Genomic DNA, 17271 nt, shown 5'->3' with positions numbered 1-17271 from the left:
GGAGAAGGGTCTTTCATGTCCTTTTCCTTATTACTATCATCCTCGAAATGTGATTATTCTATACTGCACGCCCTGAAAGGGGTCCAAGCTCAGCAGATCTATTTACAGTACGAGAAGCATTGAACTTTGAGGTTGTTCGTTGTCTGTGATATCAACGTAACGGCACATGCGAGCAGCTATTTGTCTCTCCCTTCTTTTTTTTTTCTCAAATGTACAATACGGACTGTGGTTTATTTTTAAATTTTTTTTTGTCCCGTAGTAGACGTCGCCCAAGTTTGTGATTAAGTTCTGGGTCAGTTCTCATCCCACTGCAGTTAAATTAAACCACATGATAGAGTTTTTCATTAACAGATACCCATGTGACATACCATTGCTTTTGCCTCATATTCCTGCCCGCCCCCCCCTCCCCCAGTTTGCAGCCCTTGATTCGCAGCACCAAAGCACACCCACAGGGCAATTTCTGAACGAGTCGGTTCTCAAATGAGTTAAAAAGGAATTATTGATAATTTCAGTTTATAATAGCTTCATTAAAGAAACCAGGGTTGTTAGAAGTGGAAAAAACAAGGCCTCTTTCTGTACTGTATTTTTACATTTTGTTGTTTTAGGTTTTTGTTTTTTCCTCTTGACTTTGTTTTTCTCTTTTCTCCTCCCTGGTTTGGAAGTTCATGATCACACAAGTGGACCAAATCTCTTGAAAGCATTTAATAAAACTGTTTTAGAAAAAATAAATAAAAGTGCGTGTTTTCCATTTATTTAAGCACACAGTTAATGACATGAGGGCCTGTCACGTAGTTAATAAAAATAAATAAATAAAAAGCGGTTGTTGCATGACGAGATCAACACAAACCAGTTTGACTGTCTGAAGTTGGTAATTAGGGGGGTATAGGTGTACTTTGGACCCATAGGCGTCTGCTCCCTTTTCGTGGTTTCCCTTTTTTTTTTTTGCCGTCCGTCACGGTTATTTTTTCACTCCCCATGGGATTAAAGTTTAGAGTTGGCATCTCAAAACCTAAATTATCAGGTTTTTATGTATCTTGGCGTCACTTAATAAATGTAGTTTTTGATGCTTTGTATAGCTAATTTGAAACCTATCGAGCTTCTTTTGGTGAATTTTGCACAGGCAGGCGGTTCGGAAGGTGCTACAGGTGTTGTATTCTATTCTGTGTTTTGCGTATAATTAGCTGCCTCATTATATCACAGGCTGCCCCATTTGGCGTTGAAGCGTTTTTTTTTTTTTTTTTTTTTTTTTTTTTTTAACCTGTGGTAATGCAAACACGCCTTGGGATTGGTCATCAACGGTTTGATAGACACAAACAACAACCAATGAGCGCTCTTTCCGTCGACTGCAACCTTTCGATTGGCTGCGAGGATCTGACGAGGGGTTGGGCTGCGTTAAGTAACTTGAGCAAAGTTTCAGTACTTCAATCATTTCGTGGCTCCTGGCAGGCACGTGTAACCACGGAGCTTTGAGCGGTTGTTTACGTCTTTCTTGCGTTTAAACATTTGTTTTCCAATTTGCACTTTTAAGGGGGAAAATGACTTCAGAAATCCCGGAGATTTTCAGGGCTTTCCTTGAGCACCCATTCACTCTTCCAAACTTTGATAATGGTAAGTCACCACCAGAATCGGCTTAAGTTTTTATTGAAGTGAACTGTGTAGTACAGTTAGTGTTGGTTTTTAATGCAGAAGTGGGTTAACAGATTTGAACAAATCCCAACTTTTCTGGAAACAGCTGCGCGCCTGTTGTGTAATTCCTGTCAGCTGAGCAGCATGAGAGCTTGCCGCCGGATGTCGGGGATCTGCCCCCCTGGCCTCAGAACGGGTCCAAAGGTTTCCAGTTTCCAAATGGTGTTACACGATCGGCAAATACCGTAGAACAAACGATGGTGGTACTTATATTATATTATATACTCTCCTAAAAGGGAGTGAGTTGTGGCAGATAAACTGGTGACAGTCTTGCCCACTATAAACATGAAGACCCCCCTGGTCTCAGTATTGTTTTCTGATAATGAAGACCATGGTGGTGCCTGATAAATTTGTGCTGATCTGGCGTAGTCTGTCCTTTAAACCTGCTGTGTCTTGACACCGTTAAGTGGATGTGTGTGGGTGAGAGGGGGTGGGAGGTCACGATTCAGTAGATAATCAGTAGACTACTCTTTTAATGTCTACATGATCCTTTCTGTGTTAATCTAAAGTGTTTTTCATCATTAATTTGAGCTGTGGGATGTTACTGGTGGCTCCGTTTAACTGGATTTCATACAGACTCTTCAGTTTGGTGGGTTTTCCCATCATTTTGTAAAACCATCCTAAAACACCTCTCTTAGCCTTATGTAATGACATGTCAATCATGATATATGACCCTTCAAATTGCTGAAATGTCTTTAAGTGATGAAACTGATGAAATGATAAAAATCCAGTCTGATTCGTTGTAGAGGGTTTATTTTAATTTTATTTAGATGATCTCAGTTGTGGTGTTGGGACAAACGATAGGTCTAGATGTGTGGGAGAAGTCAGAGACAGGGTTATGGGAGCGATGATAAAGTGCAGTCGCACAAACATGCAAGGTAATCAAATTTAGGGCGACCTGCTCCTTTGTTCAGTTTGTCCAATTACACACTTTACTGGGCACGATTAAAGGCGTCAAGGCCTGCACAGACCGTGAACCAGAAAACGGTGAGTCCAGGCCTACAAACTGACTGTAAACAGAGCTCAGTTGTGGAAGTGGACACACTGATTCGCATAAAATGATAGAGTGGATTTCTTCTTCACATCTGTGTTTGTCCTGCTGCTCGACACACTGATATATATTTGAACTTTCTCTCTTTGCTTCCTGGTTGTTGCCTCTATGGCTTTGACAGAGGTATGCGTGGAAAAGTAAGGGCAGAGAATCTACTTGAAACGCATGATTTGAAGAATAATTCAAGGCTGAAACTACACTTGCTATTTCAGCTCGCGTTCACGTAAGCAGCCGTGTCCGTTCTCAACGTAATTGCCTGACACAGCGGCGGTATCGTATATGGCATGTGTGGCCCCTAAACAAGCACAGTGATGATAAAAACATCTAAAGTAAGCCTTACACATCCCCTACTGGTCACCTACATATTGCAGCTTGCTTTAGTGTAAAGTTAATTGGTGAGGACGCACACAACCGAGACGCCAAACAAACGCAGGATGCACGAGGCAGCCATGATAAACACGGGTACGCATAGTAAACAGCAAATGCATTTTCAACAAAGGAGTCATGTGTACTGTGAGGAACTGGTGTCCTGTCCAGGGTGTACCCCGCCTCTCGCCCAGTGACGGCAGGGATAGCCCCCTGAGTTGTATTAAGAGGGTATAGAAAATGGATGGAAGTAAGTAAAGTGGGATTTGGGGACATCTATTGGCATAAATGTGTATTTACAAATGAACCCCCCCCCCCCCCCCCCCCCCTCCCTCCCTTCCAAGCTTGAAGGAGAAACAAAAGTGATGATAATGATTCACTTAATTTTCAAATTCAAACCACTGATTGACCCTCGTGCTTTATGGATCTGGACACACTGGAGCTGATCACTTCCATCAAGAAATATTCCATCACAAAGTAAAGGTGGCCATTAACAACAACTTTCTGTCGATTTGAAATGACCTTGACAAATAAGCCCAACCAATGTCAGCAAAATGTGCTCCCCTGCAATAGTCAGGCTTTTCTAGCCCTGTTTAGGTATATTTGAACTGCATATATACGGAAACAGGACTTAATGCGCTGTCCTTATTGAAATAATAGTCAGTTGAACGGTCATAGCCCTTTTAAAACAAGGTATACATCATTTAAACACCTTCACCAGTCTGTTATACATATGGTGGTATGCCCTAACAGCAATGTTTCAATCAGACTTGACCACAACAGTGACTGAGGGCCACTTTACATGTGTGATCTTTTGTAATTTGACCACTCATCGAGTGAGGATACAGCATGGGAGATTTATCACTGCACAAGGTCATGTTGTCATTAGAATTTATATTAACCAAACAAGTGGGCTGTAGTTGTGATATCACAAAAGTTGACGCGATGAAAGTATTCTGGCTGTGTAGAACAGAGTAAGAGCTACAACGTGACCACATAGGCTTTTTTTTTTTTTACCCAAATCATTATTTTATTCGTATGCGCAGATGTTATGTATAAATGAGTACGGTAAGATGGTTAAAAACAGTGCTGTTATTTATTTACTGACTTATTAAAGCCGTCTGTTGGAGACCTATGAAAAGCAGCTCATAAGCAGAATTAATATTGTCCTGCCCTACACGTGTGTGCATCGTGATGCATATGTAAATATCAAACTCGGCAAGATTGCCACTGCAACCCTTATACAGTGACCAGGTGTTCATTTACATATATTTGGTAATGTTTGATAGCCTGTCAAATTAATGGAAAGAGTGAACGTCTGCAAAGTGCTTTTGCAGCTCAAGCCTTTGCCTTGGGTGCCCCTCTTTCAGAGTCTCTTAAGGTATTCGTTCTCCAGCTATTCTCATCCCAATAAAGTGAGCCCACCTACATTCCAGAGCTGGAGAGAAAACTTAGATTTGAGTCACATTTCAGGAATGTTCAGAGTTCAGTGGGATAACCTTCGGCGAGCTCGTGTGCACTCCACAGTCTCTGACATTGAAGGTTTGACTTTACTGTGGTGGAAATGTTAGTAAGGCACAGAGTCAGTTATTTTCTTCTGAGGAGATAAGAGGCTTTTATAATAATATCTTGTAAGAGAGAACAACACAGTACACAATACAGAGTTGCTCTGACCACTGAGGCAAAGACACTTCAGTTATATTTCCCATTTGTCACGTCATCGCTCCTTGGGTATAGTTTATCGTTCTACCTTTCCTCCCCAACCACAGTTGAGGTTACCCAGACACAGTCGTAAATATCAGCTTCATCCCTTTCCCCTTCACCTATAGTGAGAGTGCAGCTATATCATTATAACAAGCACACCGTTTTGAAGAGGAATTAAAGAAAACAGGACAAGGTGGTATCTTGCAGCGCGGTCATTTGCAGGTTCTACACGGTAACACTCAATTAATGCACATAAGAATTAATTTCCATCACATTACACATGGTGTGTTGTGCCTACGACATGTGACACGTGTTTTCTGAGACATGAGAGGAAAAGACCCCCTCCCACTACCACCATAAAGTCCTACCATGTAGCAGGTGGATGCATGCCCTTCGTTCATGAATGAACATGGGAACAACTTGTGCTGTTCTGGAGATGACAACGGTGTCCTGAATGGAACAGAATGTCCACCATAGCCAAGATCAAATGCATGCATGTTTCATCCTTTTTTGTGCGCATCTTTTTTTAAATTCATTATAATAAACTAATGTTGGACGTTTTTGGATGTAACTTACTTCCCATTACTTTAAGGTGGGGGATTACAGCATCTAAATGATTCACTTGTATTAGTTGAAATCTTCTTTTCTGGCTCAGAAGAAGATGAGGTTCACCAATACTCGCAAGTGATGTGGCACAAATATCACCCACCGTGATCAAGATGAAAGCGTTGTGTGATGGATCTTGTACCGTGGGTTTTGTGCTGTTGTGGCAGCTTCACATTAGGACATACAGATCTTTGCCCTTGCGATGGCTGTTCGCCTGCAAGAACGTGTCAAAAAGTAACTGAAACCCGCATGACCAATTACACTTTGACACTGCAGCGCCGCCCTTTTTGCACATCCCTGAATGTGAGCGGCACAGACATCGAGCTCCGTCATTGGATGGAGTCTGGAGATATGTAAGCGCGGCTGCCGCACATGTTGGTGCATGTGAGCGGTGCAGCAGAACAAAAAAAGACAGAGGAAGGCTCATGTACATCCAGATATGTGTTTTTGGCGAAACACTAAATAAGCCAGTCACTTTTGTTATGGATTGATTTCTGCTGACGATACAAAAGCGCTGGCACTAACCCATAGACGCCCATCACACCTCAACAAAAGTTGAACCGAATCGTCTATCGGTGCTTACTTGCTCAAATAACAAAAGCTTAGAGCTAAGTTGAAAAAAATACAGTGTCAAATGACGAAGACGACCACTAGCGTATGTGTGAGATGTCCTGTTTTGCCGTGTGAGATGTCCTGTTTTGCCTCGTGACACGTTTTTCTCTAATGTATTCTGTGAAACGTATATATAACTCGGTCAACCAATGAGAGCACAGTTAGTTGTGCTAATCCCCGCCCCCTTCCCCGAAAACATCCATATTTATGAGTTGAGGCCCAAAACGCCTATCAGAACAGAGCAGAGTCGACATTTTTTTTTTATCAGGGGGTGCGGTTTGTTCTCAACACCAAAACCTCTCGACTACCCAATTTTGCGAGAAAGTGGGTCAACGAAGCGAGCTGTTCCAGATACGCCGATGGTTGAAGTGACATTTTAAAGCGTATTTTTCCGGACATTGCATCGGTCTATGACGGCGCTGAAATAGAGCGGATAGTTGACGTTATCGAGCGAACAGGACATCCACTGAGTTTGCTTCTTCAGTTGTTTCTCCGAGGCTTGGTGTTGACAACAAGGGGGGGAAACATGTCGATAGAGCCAATTGTCATCACGCTGGAAACGGCTGCGGGGGCTCCGAGCTCCTTCCCGGTGGTTTTAAAGAAAATCATGGAAATGCCTCCGCCGAATATACTGGACGGCGATGACGGTAAGAGGACTACATTTATGGCGAGAAAAAGCGCCGAAAGTGGTTTTAAATAACGGGTTTAACCGTGAAAATGTGAAAACTTGAGAAGAGATTCAACTTTTAACTATGTCTCTATCGGGGGTTCGTCGGTGGTGGTTGATGGTGGCTATCTCCGGCGATAAATGTTGGGGCCCCATTGCTCTGAGCCTTTTTTTTCCTCCGGACTCTGTGTACCAACTCACAGTCTGGACTTTTCTAGACACGCCCCGGGTTTTAAATGCATTGTTGTTGAACAAAACACCAGTACTGAAACTGCTAAGAACTAATATTTCGATGAGTTTTATGTATATATTTTAAAATGTGCACAAAGTGTACACGACGCGAAACGTCATTAATGGCCCCTTGTTCTTATATTGATCTCTTTACTTATGCTGGTTGTGTTTTCTAGGAGGCAAATTACAGTTAACGACTAATTAATAAACTTCCCCTTTGTTTTGCTTAAAATGCTGCAATGGTGGAATCGGGGGCAACCCATCTAATATTCACTCTGTTGCTGCTAAACCAATTTAGACTGCGCAGTACATCCCGACCAACCACAACATTAAACCGCCTGTCGGCCCGGCTCGCGCAGCTGTGTCGCGCGAAGGGGCTCGGGCGGGGGGGATGTTCGGCCAGCTCGTTGGCAGCGGTGCCATTTGGGTCCCGTTGGTTGCGGGGTGTGGCCTCCGGCTAGTTCTGTTTGCGAACTGTGGGAGTTTTTTGGGGGGTTTTCTGTTTTGTTTTGTTTTGTTTTTTCGCATGGTGTCAGCTCTTCGGACTCGGTTCCTCGTGCTGTCGTTCTCGAGCAGATTTTCAATTGGAGTGCTTGAAGGACACGACGTTGGCTCCGCAACCATATTTAATAGGATGCAAACTTTCCCAGAGGTGTGTTGGTTTTGCGTCGACATCATCGGTGTTATTTACTGCACCCGTTTACTTGCTTCTGTAAAGTTTAGATTATTGTTAGCTGTGGTTCTTGGCTTTGCGTTGAGAGAGCAATGTGCCCGAATGACAAACGGACATCCTTCCTCTTTGGCTTTGTTTCAGCGGACAGATTAAGACACAATTGTCTTTTCAGCCCACCTTTCTGAACACTTTTTTGTACACTGTTATATCTTTCTCATTTCAGACACAGATAAAGAGAAGCTGGGTCTTGGAGATAATGTTGACCTTGGCGGAGGGGGGGGTGACATGGGCCCTTCAGCCGCCCTGACCCCTGCCATCTGGGAAAAAACAATTCCCTATGATGGCGAGAGCTTTCACTTGGAGTACATGGACTTGGAAGAGTTCCTCATGGAGAACGGCATCCCCACCTCACCCGACGAGGACGCCCTCAAGGAAAATGCAGAAGAAAATGGCGACAAACCAGAAAAAGTGAAGGCCACTCCCTCGGCGACCAAGGTTAGCAGGGCAGCAAATGTGTCTCCGGTGGCCCTGATGCCCATCCAGGAATTGGACACGTGTGAGGAGGAGGTGGTGATCCTCTCCAAGGGTGACTCTGACGTTACCTGTGATGTTACTACAGGTGAGTGGGGAGCGTCGAAGACGCAGCTGCATCAGCACTTTTTAAAAAGCAGGAAATGGGTTGTTCCAGTTCAGCCAGGCCTAGAATTTTTAAGTTCATTTTTTTTTTATGCACACCAATAATTTGAGAGAAAGTGAAAAAAAGCCAAAGATCTACATCAGTGCAGATGTTTATCTTCCCACTATCTACCTTTTACTTGTGATTTAAAAAAAAAAAAAAATGTTTTTATCTTTTAACATTCTTATCTAGTCTGATTAAAATTGCCAGCAGCTTCCCAAAGTCTACTTTATATTCATCTGGGCTGGTCACAGATGTCTGTCAAACATGATATGCGTGCCAAGAGATGGCAGAAATAGAAGCTGTTGCTGCTTCCTAATGGAGATTTTTGACAACAGGACTGTAAGCAGGCTGTATACGAGGCTGTTTGGACGCATTTAGCATGCCTTTACTATTGATGCTAGTTTGTGCTGATTGTCGCAGACGTTTTCTATCTGCAGCTCCTCAATATTTAAATTTGTGGGTTGCTTGCCTGTCTGCTCAGAGGTGACCACTGGCAAAGTGACGCCCGAGCCCATCGACCCCGATGAGATAGAGGTCGACATAAACTACGAGCCAGATCCCACAGACTTGGTCCTGTCGAGCGTGCCCGGAGGCAAACTGTTCAACCCACGCAAACACAAGTTCAGTGAGGAGGAGCTCAAGCCACAGCCTATGATTAAAAAGGCCAAGAAGGTGTTCGTGCCTGATGAGCAGAAGGTAAGCTGGGAGGGGACTGACGAGAGAGGGGGGGGAGCACATTTAGTCCTGTCACGTGTTTTTGAGACATCACTGAAACACAACAGCATGCGTAAGCGTAAAACGGAGCTTCTGCCGTCTTGAGTTTTGAAAACTCACTTCCTGTCGTGGTTTTTCAGTTTGATGCAACAGGAGTTACTTTTTAGACTGCTGTAAAGCAGCATGATGGAAGAAATTAGGGTATATCAACGTATATTTAGTTGAGTTAATGAACAAAAAAGCTCTTTATTAACTCAGTGCTGCAAATGTTACAAAGTTTCTTTGGTGAAAGGGTTACGTTGTGAGTAATGATCATAGATGGGTTTTACGACCATGGCATAAATAGATAATAAAGCTTTGAAATCTAAATTTGATCACAGATAATGCTTCCTTTAAGAAATGCTTCTTTGAAGCTTTTTAATTTCATCAGCCCAGTTTCTGATGCAACAGTGCCTCTGGCAGCTCACAGTGACTCAGCAGTCTAATCTTAAAATTGCCTTTGCTTCCAGTCCATCAGAGAACTGTTTTTTTGTTTACATCCACAAAGGAGCCTGGCTGTCCGCCATGCCACTTAGCAGACGTCTGATTTGTATCTCTAAAAAATTTTTTGGATTCACTCCAAGGTCTTCCTTTCCTGTCTGTCTCCAGGACGACAAATACTGGCAGAGGAGGAAGAAGAACAACCTGGCAGCCAAACGCTCACGAGACGCCCGGAGATTAAAGGAGAACCAGATCACAGTCCGAGCAGCCTTCCTTGAGCGCGAGAACGCAGCGTTGCGGTCAGAGGTCGCCGACCTACGGAAGGAGTGCGGCCGATTCAACAACGTCGTGGGTCGCTACGAGGCCAAATTTGGACCACTGTAAGGGAGCAGGAAAAAAAATGTTGCCAAGTGTAAATGGACATTCACATAGTAGAGAGAACAGTACAGTCATTTGTCCCTAAGACTCCTGACCGTCAGTCATGTTGGCAGACTCCAGATCAACGATTCCGCAGAAAAGATTCTGCCAGGGTGTTTAGACAGGGGGAGAGGGGACGGTTGTACTGCTGTGGGATGAACACTGACGTGGATTAAATCCTGCACTGATAGTTGATCTGAACAGGCCCCAGCGAATTTGGGGAAACATATTTGTGACGACAAATGCAGATTTACGCGACCTATGGCAATACTATGATGTTTAATGTCTTCAAAAAGGCATTCTTTTAAGCACCCGGCTCATCCAGAATGTGTAAGGAGTCACTGCAACACAATCGAGCCTCTAAATTACAGCTGTTTTCACACATTAACACTACCTGCAGCTACCCTTTGGAAGAGTGTGCTACAGACAATTATTATTATTTTTTTTTTACTGACATCAATACGCCCATTTGGACGTATCCATAATGTATAACAGAGACTGAAAAAGCTGTATGTAGCATTCCAATTCTATTCAGACTTTTAAATTTTTTTAATTCTGCTCAGTCCAGTCACGTTCAGACGTTGCTGTTCTAGCATCCAGACCCTCTGGAATTCAAAGATCATTTAGAATTAATAGGTTTCGGTGTATGTGTGAAAACAGCTGTAATGTGTCAGCGGTAAAATATTTGGGAGAATTCAGAAATCTGAACAACAGGTTAAAATGGCGAAGAGATGTTTGCGTGGTCGTTTGAATAACTGTGAAGTTGGCTCATTACCGCCACCTGTGGGACAAGGGGTGAACTGCTGCAGCGGTTCAACTGTACCGACTTGCTTGAGGTCGGTAGGTGCTGTGGTTCTCACACGGAAATATTCCCTGAGCTAGAATCTAAACAGTTCTCTGTTGCTCAAAATAAAGCATTTGATAAACGGTCTTCCTTCAGCTTAACTTTTCCCCCCCTTCCTTCCTCGCCCCTCATTTATTCTTGTTCTCTTCTCTTTCAAGTGCTGTGCCAGATGACGAATAGACACCATTTGATTTATTCATTTATTTTATCCGATGAATAAATAAATCAAACTCTTGGTTGGTACACGGGAACGCTAGAGTCGGTCAGACGACGACAAGGATGAAGAGAAGAGCATGTACGGAAGGCATGACTGACATTACCGTGGAGATGTAATGGCACGTTTTTTTCTTTTCTTTATTTTTCTTCCATGTACTTACCATCTATGTGAATAAGATGAATGTGAGAGGATATTCAAGTGCTTCTTTAAAACGCCTCGTTTATTAGGCATACTTTTATCAGTTTTTAAACTACAATAGGCAAATATATTGGTAGTCGATGCAATATTTTAGACTAGTTCAATAACAAGGTGTGCAGTCTTTCAGATTTGATTGAATTCTGAAAACTACGTGTCCGGTTTTTCTTTCTTTTTTTTTTTTTTTTTTTTAAGGTTTCAGATGTACTAAATAACCGATTGTGTTTAGAGCTGGGCTTGTCTTTGCCCTCTAAAACTTCTGACTGTGAACTTCTTCAGGGGAATACGGTGACGCGGCAAAAAAAAAAAATTCAAAACAAAGAGAGAAAAAAAAGAAAAACCAAAGCTGTGTTCACTTGTCTTCATGTAAAAGCATTCATCACCCGTGCTGAGAGTTAACGCTCTGTTTTAATGTCACGTTTCTCTGTCGCTCTTGGCTCTCGTACCGACTGGAGCAGACTGGACGCGTGTTTTTCCTCTCTGCGGGACGTCCACTTTGACCCAGAAGTTCACGTGTAGAGTTCAATGCATGTCCTGTAAATAGTTGTCGGCAAAAAAAATTAAGCCTTTAAAAGAGAAGAAAAACGTCAAGCGAAGAATCGATGTACTTCTGGAGAATCGAGCAATGGCGTCAATTCATTGGACGTCCCCTCTAACACTTGCCTCCATAACTCTTGTGCCTCAGTTAGTTTCAAAATTGCGGAAATCTCAATAATACATACTGTGGTGGGGCATCTCGTTCATATACAAGGAACCTCTAAATCTTAAGTGTCTTCTACGTTTAAAGCCATTTCAATGCAGCTTGCAGTCTACCAGTTTACAGGGGAGCATCTTGTACAACATTACGCCTGAAAATTTTACAGTTGTGGCTTACCCTCAGGTTATTTTCCTCTCCAGCTCTGACAAAAAAAGGGAAAGCCTTTTTTTTTTTTTTTTTTTTTTTTTTTTCTTTTTTAAATTTAGCTGCTGTGCTTCCATCCATAGATAGCTTGACTTTTTACTAAAATGAATGGAATATTGTGATCTTTCTTTGGAAAGGCTTTTCCAAGCGCAAACAGATGTTCTAGCTACACGCGGCATTGACGGGATTTTGTGGAAATATTCCAGACCTAAACTCCACAGATTATTTCACTCCAAGCCTGATTCATTTTCAGGCCCATTATGCATTAAACAGTTTCCCTTTTTTTTTTTTTTTTTACTTTTAACTACTTTTTTGGGGTTAACAACAAACGATGAGCTTTCAGTCTCCTTTCAATACTTTTTAATGCTGTAATGGAGGCTGCATTTGCCTTCTCTCTGGAACAGGTCAATTTGTTATCTTCCTGGTTATGTCTTTGTATTTCTTTGTAAGAAACATTTTGGCATTTTAAGTGTGGCTGTCTTGTATATATAGTATGTAAAATTAAAGCCTTGTTGACACATTTAAGTGTTTTGGTTTTTTCTTAAAACGAGAGCCGTCTTTATATTCTGACAATGAAACACATCTGACGTTACACAAGTTGGTTTCAACTTCTTTGCATTTGCCGATCGTGTGCCGGGACTCCAAATCAAACTACTAACCTCAGATGGAATAGTTTGGACGTGAATTTTAGGAAACAGAGGTAGGATCACCAAAATATCCCTCGTGTTGTATATCATAAAAGCATTTTCAGAAGCTACCTCAGTTTTGATACACTTGGTCCTCTGATGCGAGTATAAACGCAAAATGCTTCATATTAATTGAGATCTTTTCATGTTTACAGATCCATCAAACATCATCTTAACCCTCAACAGCTGGTTTGGTTATCACCAGTCTCACCAGCATTCCAGAAACAGTGATGCTTGAGTATTATGTCATGAATTTTTACAGTTTCACTAAGTGTGAGCAAAGAGAGGTGTGAAACACTGCCAGCTGGGGGAGGAGGCGTGAAAGGAGTTCCAAATAACCAACCAGGAAGACGAAACAACTTAAGTGTCGCCTCCGAGCTTAAGAACTTGAATAGAACTTTAAAACTCGAGTCTTTAAAGCAAAATGATGCAATGTTGGCATAATAACACTCATGTGCCACATTTAGTTACTAAACACCTACTGCTGAGAAATTCCATGTTTGTTTCTCACATACTTAAACATTAAAGGAGTCATAAATGAATATAAAAGCAAGCTTTATTGACAGGTCAAAAAAAAAAAAAAACCTTGGCAGTTTTAAAGAAAATCTGAAAAACTAAAACAAAGGCTGGGGCTGCGGGGTCTTCACCTCTTCTTAAAGCCGTACTTCTTCCTTTCATAAAACAGATCCGTTTTGGAGCTGCCCAAGTTCACAATCTTGGGACATCCATCTCGCTGCAGAGAGCACAAAAAAAGGAAGACTGTTCAGAAGAAAAATCCAGTTTTACAACCGGATACAAATTGAATTCTAATCACCGTTTATGTTCATAAAGGGATAGTTCGCCTCTTTTGAAAAGAAGCTGTATGACATCCCATAGTAGCAATATTATTTATGAACATTTTCTTACCCCCTGCTGCGTCCTGTGAGCCGAGTTCCAGCCTCGTTTTGGCGTTGACGAAGGTAGTCCGGCTAGTTGGCTGGGGGCACAAAAATAAAGCATTTTGCTTCTTAAAGCAATATGCGTTCAAAAGAGTAATACATTTGCATCACAAAATCGTTGTCCAGAAAAAGTCAGACCTCACAATCGCTTGGCGCTATTTTCTCTACCTTCGTATCACTGCGTGCTGTGTAAACTGTGCAGACCGAAGTGCAGACCGAGCAGTCCCCTGCTTCCAAGCAGCAAACACCGTAACAGGTGCGGCTGTCGGCAGGTGGCAGCACGCAGTGATACGAAGGGAGAGAAAATAGTGCCAAGCGATTGTGAGGTCTGACTTTTTCTGGACAACGATTTTGTGATGCAAATGTATTACTCTTTTGAACGCATATTGTTTTAAGAAGCAAAATGCTTTATTTTCGGGACCCCAGCCAACTAGCCGGACTACCTTCGTCAACGCCAAAACGAGGCTGGAACTCGGCTCACAGGACGTAGCGGGGGGTAAGAAAATGTTCATAAATAATATTGCTAGTATGGGATGTCATACAGCTTCATGTCAAAAGAGGCGAACTATCCCTTTAAGGCTGCCCCAGATGAAAGTCAATGATGAAAAATAAAAACCACACAAACACAGCCTCGGAAAGTTCTCTATTAGTCTTGTTTTTCTTTGCCATTTGGTTAGTTAAGGAAACAAAGGAGCACATACATCTTTCTCCTGGATGGTGCACTCTTTACAGTAGTAGGCATCGGATACGCCGGGCCCTCCGCAGATGACACAGCGTCCCTGATAAGACCCATAGTTGCACTCGTCACAAATTCGCACCAGTGTGCACGGTCTCACATAAGAGTCACAGATGACGCACTTTCCATCGCCTGAGACAAGAGGGGAAACACACAGAATGATGGACTGAGGGCCGAGTGGGAGACAAATGGTGAAACATACACAGGTTGTTTTCAAAGTGGTTGGCATGCCACCTGTTTCAGAGTTGCCGATGTAGTTGCCTTTACTTTTGTGTAGCGGCCAAATACGCAAATCAATAATCATTTCCAGAACTAGTTATAGCGAAACTTAATCAAGGCCTTTATCGCAACTGAAAAACAACAAATTCAACTCTGATGGAAACTGTGGCTGTCTAACGACCTCTGACTTTTCACAAGTCGGGATGTTAAAAACCTTTTCGGTAACATTTTGCTCTTTGGCTCCCACTCCAGTTGTAGGATGAAACACCCCCCTGTCTTAAAAAAAAACCTCTGAACCCTACACATGTACAGCTATACACTTGATTTTGTTGTCGGCCTTTAAAGGCTGACCGAGGACACCCCCAGACGCCACCAAAAAACGATTAAGAGATGGGGTAGGGTAATGTTACAGGACCTAAGAAGAAAAGGACGAGCGTGCTTTCACATACTATCGTATAAGTGATGAACAAGCATTACAGCAAAAAGACTGAATGTTATAGATTATGTTCCGATTCATATTGTTGAAAGATCTGAAGGCGGCATGTGTGTGAAATCAGTACATGTTTAACAAAATGCCCGCTGCATACCTAACAGTGCCATGTATTGCGAGATAGCTGAAAACATTTTGAAAGGCAAAGAATTCCAATGTGTGAACAATGAATGTCCATGTTAGTCTGAAACACGAGGCTAACTGAGACGTTGCTTTGCTTTCTAATAAATGACATAATTGGGATGAACAGGGATGCTTCAGTGCAGTTTCAAGCCCGAAAAGGTGCACAACAAATGTTGGCTTCCAAGAACGAGTTCAGAGCACATAGTTTTGGAGGTTCACAATATATTTCTCCAGTGTTGCTTTAAAGCCAGTGAAAAATATGGAAACTGTTTCAGTTCATAATATTTCCGGGTCGTTTTAAATCCAACATCACTACAGAGCCTTAAGGAGTTATGTGAAAAATGGAGAAGAATCTGTTAAAACCAGGCCTCTTATTTAGAGGTGGTTACTGAAACAGTAATACAGTATTAAAACAAAGAAAGATAGACCTTCACGTTTACTTTAAAACACAAGACGGCTGAAATACTGTCTCTTGTTGGTGTTAACTGAAGATAGCAACACTTACATTTTTCGCACAGTCTTCCGATTGCTGCGGGAAGAAAACAAAGCATTCAGTTATGGTTGATAAGCAAAAATATTATTTATTATTCCATGTTCAGTACGCCCTTAAACACCCTTTAATAACACACCGTGAAGTTGCAAATTTTGTTTACAAAACTTAACCATTTTTCCAGGGCAAGCTAACACCAATGCTAACATATTCTCACTGAGATCCGTGCTGTTACCGTTAGCATAGCAGCTAACGATATCAAAGCAAAAACGAAACACATTTGCACTCGGTGAAATTATACAATAGGCTACTGAATAGTGTGATGGCTTAAAACATACCGACACCGGCTTGTTTTCGGCAAAAGATCAAATCTGGGTGATGTTTAGCCATTGTCGGCTAACGTATGGCAAGCGCTGCTGGCTTGGTTCAATAGTAACCTTTGACACGTTAACTGTGCTCTAGGAATTGCATTACCGCCACCTAGCGTTTCCACCGAGGAGCTACACTCACATTTTAAAAAAGTATCAGTATTCAGACCATATTGACTGATTGCTTTGTTCAAACTAGTAGTCCAAATATTAAATCTATTGAATATCAGATCAAATTATTAATTGGAAAAGGGATATTTCAGGATATAGATGTGATTCTTCCATAGTCTTGACAATTTGCAATTTTTCCCTCAATTGACAAACATCAGTCAAACTAAAAAGGATCATCTGTAATGAATTAGTTGCTGCTGAACATTACAATAATACGATTAAGAGAGTAATATTTTCTAGAATCATATTATCTTGCACAGCAACTTGGTGTAAAAAAAGTTATTCTTTAAAATAAAGCAAATTTAAAATGGTATTTGTCCTTCAATATTTGCACCATTTACTGGCTATAGTTATAGCACTAAACTAGAGTATGAGTGCTCTATGTTACACCTCTGCAATCTTCTTGTTCTGTTTTTCACTGGCTTCAGGGCATCAAATGGTTTGTTACAGATTCTATACTGTAATCTTGTCCCATGGGTAGACAAACATTTGTATTAGTTCACTCGCTCATTAACACTTTACACAACTTTTTTTTTTTAACATTGTGTTTATTGGATTTTTCCGTATTCAAGACAAGTATTTGAATAACTCATTCTGAACATATTTTCAACCCGAGCCCCCCTCCCACTCCCTGCCTCCATTTCCCATTACTGGTATGTATGTCTACAGAAATGTACTTAAATACAAATTATAATACAAGGAACATAACATAAAATAGGCACACAAAAACAAAACAAAAAAGTAAATAAATAAACAAATAATATAATAAAACACATGAAGAGAAGTACATAGTGAAAATACATAGATAAATATATAAAAGAAAAGCCAAATAAAATATAAATAGTTTCTCTAGTCAGCAGCTATATCTGGTTTTGGTGTGGCCCTTCAATTAAACATGTCCGCTGTGTTCAGATGCTCAATCAGATTACACCATATTCCCTCAAATTTATCTGGTCTTTGTTTTAGATTGTACATTATTTTCTCGTTAGGGATACAAGAGGTCAGTT

General features: G+C 41.6%; 2 protein-coding genes across 3 annotated transcripts; one reads left to right on the top strand and one right to left on the bottom strand.

Moving 5' to 3' along the window:
• Positions 1 to 1417: 1417 nt before the first annotated feature.
• On the top strand, positions 1418 to 12563 carry tefa (TEF transcription factor, PAR bZIP family member a). Of its 2 annotated transcripts, none has more exons than XM_075458279.1 (5): positions 1418 to 1608; positions 7820 to 8215; positions 8757 to 8971; positions 9638 to 9849; positions 10889 to 12563. In XM_075458279.1, exons 1-5 carry the CDS (start codon positions 1536 to 1538, stop codon positions 10908 to 10910), a joined length of 918 nt encoding a protein of 305 aa, XP_075314394.1. In that variant the 5' UTR covers positions 1418 to 1535; the 3' UTR covers positions 10911 to 12563. The 2 variants fall into 2 exon arrangements, with proteins under 2 accessions (XP_075314394.1, XP_075314393.1); XM_075458278.1 differs by lacking the exon at positions 1418 to 1608 and adding an exon at positions 6316 to 6672.
• Positions 12564 to 13267: 704 nt separating this feature from the next.
• Positions 13268 to 16172, bottom strand: phf5a (PHD finger protein 5A). The gene is made up of 4 exons (XM_075457220.1): positions 16064 to 16172; positions 15741 to 15764; positions 14369 to 14535; positions 13268 to 13462 (listed from the first exon to the last, which is right to left on the bottom strand). Exons 1-4 carry the CDS (start codon positions 16113 to 16115, stop codon positions 13373 to 13375), a joined length of 333 nt encoding a protein of 110 aa, XP_075313335.1. The 5' UTR covers positions 16116 to 16172; the 3' UTR covers positions 13268 to 13372.
• Positions 16173 to 17271: the final 1099 nt, after the last annotated feature.

Source organism: Odontesthes bonariensis, chromosome 23 (genome assembly GCF_027942865.1).
Source record: "Odontesthes bonariensis isolate fOdoBon6 chromosome 23, fOdoBon6.hap1, whole genome shotgun sequence".
Lineage (NCBI taxonomy): Eukaryota > Metazoa > Chordata > Actinopteri > Atheriniformes > Atherinopsidae > Odontesthes > Odontesthes bonariensis.
The sequence above is the reverse complement of the archived record's forward strand: the minus strand, read 5'-3'. Positions and strand labels throughout refer to the sequence as shown.

Excerpts from the sequence above, each read along its gene's own strand:
- tefa (XM_075458278.1), top strand. The coding sequence starts at position 6,552 with ATGTCGATAGAGCCAATTGTCATCACGCTGGAAACGGCTGCGGGGGCT. Across the intron at positions 8,216-8,756 it reads TACCTGTGATGTTACTACAG|AGGTGACCACTGGCAAAGTG; the intron begins GTGAGTGGGGAG and ends CTGTCTGCTCAG. Across the intron at positions 9,850-10,888 it reads GAGGCCAAATTTGGACCACT|TGCTGTGCCAGATGACGAAT; the intron begins GTAAGGGAGCAG and ends TTCTCTTTCAAG.
- phf5a (XM_075457220.1), bottom strand. The coding sequence starts at position 16,115 with ATGGCTAAACATCACCCAGATTTGATCTTTTGCCGAAAACAAGCCGGT. Across the intron at positions 15,765-16,063 it reads CCGAAAACAAGCCGGTGTCG|CAATCGGAAGACTGTGCGAA; the intron begins GTATGTTTTAAG and ends TTCTTCCCGCAG. Across the intron at positions 13,463-14,368 it reads GCACCATCCAGGAGAAAGAT|CGAGATGGATGTCCCAAGAT; the intron begins GTATGTGCTCCT and ends TGCTCTCTGCAG.